The following is a 331-nucleotide window of genomic DNA, read 5'->3' as shown; positions in this document are numbered from 1 at the left end:
TGCAGGAGCGTGTCGTTCTGCACCAGCGCCTTGATGGAGTACTTGAGGTAGGTGCGCCCGTTCTGCTGGTCGAACCACGGCACCTTCTTGGCCTCCGTGTAGATCCTGGCCAGCGACGAGCCGTTGCGCTCGCCCAGCCTGCGGATGGTCTCCACCACCAGCTGGCTGTATTTGCCCGGCTGGTTCTTCTTCTTGCTGTTCTTCCGCTTCTTGGCCGGGGACAGCGCCGCCGAGCCGCCGGCCTTGGTCGCCTTCTTGGCCGCCCCCTCGGCGGTCGTCAGCGGCAGGGCCTCCTCGAGCTCCACGGACATGGTGGCCAGCGGGTTGGTGG

At 66.5% G+C, this 331-nt stretch overlaps 1 protein-coding gene across 1 annotated transcript in view; it reads right to left on the bottom strand.

Annotated features, from left to right (window-relative positions):
• Window positions 1–325, bottom strand: part of LOC103268890 (histone H1x) — a 2,922-nt gene extending 2,597 nt beyond the window's left edge. Inside the window, exon 1 of the mRNA XM_008066487.2 lies at window positions 4–325. Within this exon, the coding sequence (XP_008064678.1) occupies window positions 4–311 (308 nt within the window). The 5' untranslated portion in view covers window positions 312–325. The remainder of the gene's footprint in view (window positions 1–3) is intronic.
• Between the last annotated feature and the right edge of the window lie 6 nt (window positions 326–331).

The sequence above is a fragment of the Carlito syrichta genome, unplaced genomic scaffold (assembly GCF_000164805.1).
Source record: "Carlito syrichta isolate Samal-C Ts95f unplaced genomic scaffold, Tarsius_syrichta-2.0.1 Scaffold308955, whole genome shotgun sequence".
Taxonomy (NCBI): Eukaryota; Metazoa; Chordata; class Mammalia; order Primates; family Tarsiidae; genus Carlito; species Carlito syrichta.
The sequence above is the reverse complement of the archived record's forward strand: the minus strand, read 5'-3'. Positions and strand labels throughout refer to the sequence as shown.